The sequence below is a fragment of the Rosa rugosa genome, chromosome 1 (assembly GCF_958449725.1).
Source record: "Rosa rugosa chromosome 1, drRosRugo1.1, whole genome shotgun sequence".
Classification (NCBI taxonomy): domain Eukaryota; kingdom Viridiplantae; phylum Streptophyta; class Magnoliopsida; order Rosales; family Rosaceae; genus Rosa; species Rosa rugosa.
The window spans coordinates 16,276,749-16,280,407 of NC_084820.1; the positions used below are offsets into that span (position 1 = coordinate 16,276,749).

At 39.8% G+C, this 3,659-nt stretch overlaps 1 protein-coding gene across 2 annotated transcripts; it reads right to left on the minus strand.

The window, feature by feature from the left end:
• Positions 1–405: 405 nt before the first annotated feature.
• LOC133727393 (RNA-binding protein L) lies at positions 406–3,659 on the minus strand. Of its 2 annotated transcripts, none has more exons than XM_062154981.1 (10): positions 3,242–3,659; positions 3,090–3,152; positions 2,761–2,845; positions 2,567–2,635; positions 2,245–2,320; positions 1,929–1,980; positions 1,448–1,560; positions 1,297–1,366; positions 806–891; positions 406–703 (listed from the first exon to the last, which is right to left on the minus strand). In XM_062154981.1, the coding sequence occupies exons 1-10, from the start codon at positions 3,599–3,601 to the stop codon at positions 661–663; spliced, it is 1,017 nt and encodes a 338-aa protein (XP_062010965.1). In that variant the 5' UTR covers positions 3,602–3,659; the 3' UTR covers positions 406–660. The 2 variants fall into 2 exon arrangements, with proteins under 2 accessions (XP_062010965.1, XP_062010966.1); XM_062154982.1 differs by having other exon boundaries at positions 2,245–2,317; positions 3,242–3,657.

Here is a 3,659-nt window from a genome sequence, read left to right on the forward strand (position 1 = left end):
CGAGAATATGTGATGAACTTTCATGGGCAAAAGTCCCATACGACCTTCAAAATGTCGGTCATATGTGATAATTACGAGAATATGGACGTTGAATTGTCAATCACTATGGTACGGTTTTGCACGAGCTTCATATTGCACATCTTTCAATTAGCCCCCCTCTCAAACTCTGGTTCTTTCTGAGGCCTCCTCGGCCTTTAATTTTGTTTTGCTCAACTATGGCTGCCCTAGAGGCTTTGCTTTGAAATTTACTTCTCTTTTCAAAAAAATAAAAAAAAAATATCTGCTTCATTCTTTCCCAGGAACATTCAGGCATTCAGCACTACTTTCGGGTAAGTATGTATTCAATTCATTTCAGAACAGAATGTAGTGAGGCGTAAATTGTTTTTCTTTTCATTTACACCATACCAACCCAAAAAGAATTCTATTCATGAATTCGAATAGATAAACCGTAGCATTACAAACTCAACGGTGGGAATGGACCCACTGGCATAAACAATTTGTTATTGAAAGTTGACAAGGGCAGCATCGCAAAATCGCAAAAAGAAACTTGAACATATATTATAACAGTTCCCTCTGATATCAGTCTAATACCTATTGTTGGTACAAAAGAATGTGACATGTGCATCTGGAAACCATCAAAAAGCTAGATCTCTCTCTAATTTACTTCGGCTTCTTCCGCATTCCCATTCGTGATTTGGCAAACCTGGGATTCTTGTTAAGAAAAAACTTATAATGGAAATATCGACAAAAGCCAAGGGAAAAAGAAAAAGACAAAAGATAAAAGAGATGAACTACTAAAGGATACTCTAATCTCATGCCCTCTCCAGATGTTGACGAGTAGAGAATTGTGCCCTGCAGATGACCCAGTGCGCCAGTTGAGCCAGCAGTATCCTGCAGACATGGCAAAGATGATTAGAAAACAGTTCTAGGAGGTGATGAAATGAGAAACTATGGAAATTATATAGATGACTTGGGTCTTCTCTTATATATGCAACACACAATACCAGTAAAAATTTGACAAACTTCAAACATAGACACTACTATGCAACAATAGATCGCAATGAGAGAATTAAATTTTCAGCCATTCGTCAACAAATAAAAACATTTTATATCCATTGTGTAACATTCAACCTATAGGTCTCACTAAAAGGTTCAATCCGGTCAAAAACAAACAAAAACTATATCAATATTATTTACAGATTACTAAGCACCATCTCAGAAAGATCATATTATGGACGTAACTTAGAAGGGTATCAGTAAGATAGATGGTATAACTCCAAAACAGGAAGAGAGTACCTGAAAATCAACAAATGCAACTGGAGCCCCATATGTGCTCTGCATCTTCAATTTTATAAACCCAGGGCACCTAATAAAAACCATCGAGAAAATGACATCACATATAATGGACTATAAAGATGAATCTACATGACAAGGAATAGCTACTCACCTCGAAAATACTTGAATTAGCTCTTGCTCCGTACAAGTTGGCCCCAAATTAGCCACAAAAAGTGTTGGGCATGGAGTATTGTTTTGTGGAAAATGTTGTGCTGAAGAACTATTCTGCCATTTGATAAAGTCAATGAGATGCATAATTAGATGCCATTAAGCATGCATCTAGTGGTGGAATTCAAGATAAGGAAATCCAAATTAGAAAAATGAAATACAAATTGACCTACAGTGGACATCACATTGCATGTTTCTTTTACTATCATGGGAACACTCATAAGTAGCTTAAAGTGACAAAGGCTTTTGATATTACATTGAATAATATTTCTAAAGCCTGCCCAGTGTAGCCCTAAAATTAAATATCCACATTGGTCAACAAGGAGCTATTCAGCTGATCATGTAATTCATCTTATCACAGCCAACAAAACAGAAACAATCACGTGTATATTTTATAGGAGTTTTACAAATGGAAGCAACCATACCATGTTTGAGGCTATTGGCTCGTTTACACCACTGCCACTGAAGCTGCCATGACTGAATGGTATAGAGAAAAACAAATGAGTATAAGAAGCTTCATAAAAAAAAAAAGAAAAAAAAAAAAGATCATTTCAAAAGAAAATTTACTCCCAGTTCATGGAACAGGGCGTCCAGCAACTGCTGTTACTGAAGCCCTTGACCTTTCCACTAGAAGTGATATATTTTAAATAATATATGTGCTGATTCTTGAGTTATAAGTAGTCACTTCCATGATGGAAAACAGAAAAATGAAAAAAAGTGTGCTTAAGCAGTGCAGACGACCTTGGTGCAGATGGATAACCAATCATGTTGTAAGCAGAATTACCCATTCCAGGCATGTGAATGCTGCCAACACCTGCTAGTGTCCAAGCGTGCAAAACATGTGCAATGTGAGCTTTAAGAAGAATGTGTCCTTCAAGTGACTAACTGATAATTTCTGATCTAAGAGGCCAGTCAATCATCAAATGTTGTCATATAGAGAAGTGAGATAGTGCTAAAGCTTAACTATGCATAAAATACCTCAGGATAACAGAACAAATTTGGACACAAGAAACTTGCATGAGTGAAATCACTATCGACAAGCAATTCCAGGTAATCATCTTACCAGGATCAGAAGTGGCCCTTGAATATGATGAACCTCTAGCTTTCTTATCCGAGCCAGATCTTTCATCGTCTGCATATAATGATAAATTGTAGTACAAATTGCAGTTCCAAGCCAGTCAAAATGCAGAAATAACAGAAAAGGAGGAAAGGATACGTGTGACTAAGCGTACAAAGTAAATCCGACCAGCTATATACCTGTTCTTGAGCGCTTGGACCTAGAATTAGATTTTGCTAGATCTATATATAATGTCGACCCCTTCTCAAGATCAAATACCATCCCCTGAAACATGATTTACAATAAGAGAGCTCAGTTGGTTTTTTTTCCTCTCCACCGGGAATAAGAATAAAAGGAATACAATCGATTCACACATTCCAACTACAAATAAACGGGCGATAGGCCATTAGGCTCTCAAGGCAAGTACTGGTAAATCAAACAACTATTGAAAGAGATTTAACTTATTTCAACTGAATTTACAGACAACACTGTACTTATGCAGATATTGAGTTTGTTAACGAAAGCTTACATTCAGTGCTTGCATTGCTCCGATCGCAGATTGCTGGTCCAAGAACACCGCGAACGCAAAAGGCTAACACAAACAACAACAAATTCAGAATCCAAAAATCACACTAACGAATTACACATTCCTTAATTTCAATTTTTGAGGGGGCGAAATACCTGAGTTTTCTCGGTGGGGGTTCGGAGGTGAGAGGACTCGTAACCCGGAAACTCGCGGAAGAGGTTGTAGATTTCACGGGGCTTCACATCTTCGGGTAGGCCGGCCACGAAGAGGGTCCGGACCTCGTCGTAGGCGGCCTGGGCGACGAGTGGCGGCGCGTAGGGAGCGTAAGGCTGAGGCTGGGGAGGGTAGTAGGGCTGATGAACCAAGTGGTGGTGGTGCTGCTGCTGCTGCTGCTGCGGCGGCGGAGGGGCCACGGGGCCAGGCGGTTGAGGTGGCTGGTGGTGGTGGTAGTATGGATAGTGGACGGAGCCTGGTGGCGGAGGCGGTGGAGGGTAATAGGCGGCCATCTCGTCCATTTCAAAATCCCTACAAATCGATCAACCTCCCATGGCACCGGAAATAGAGGGTAGAGTA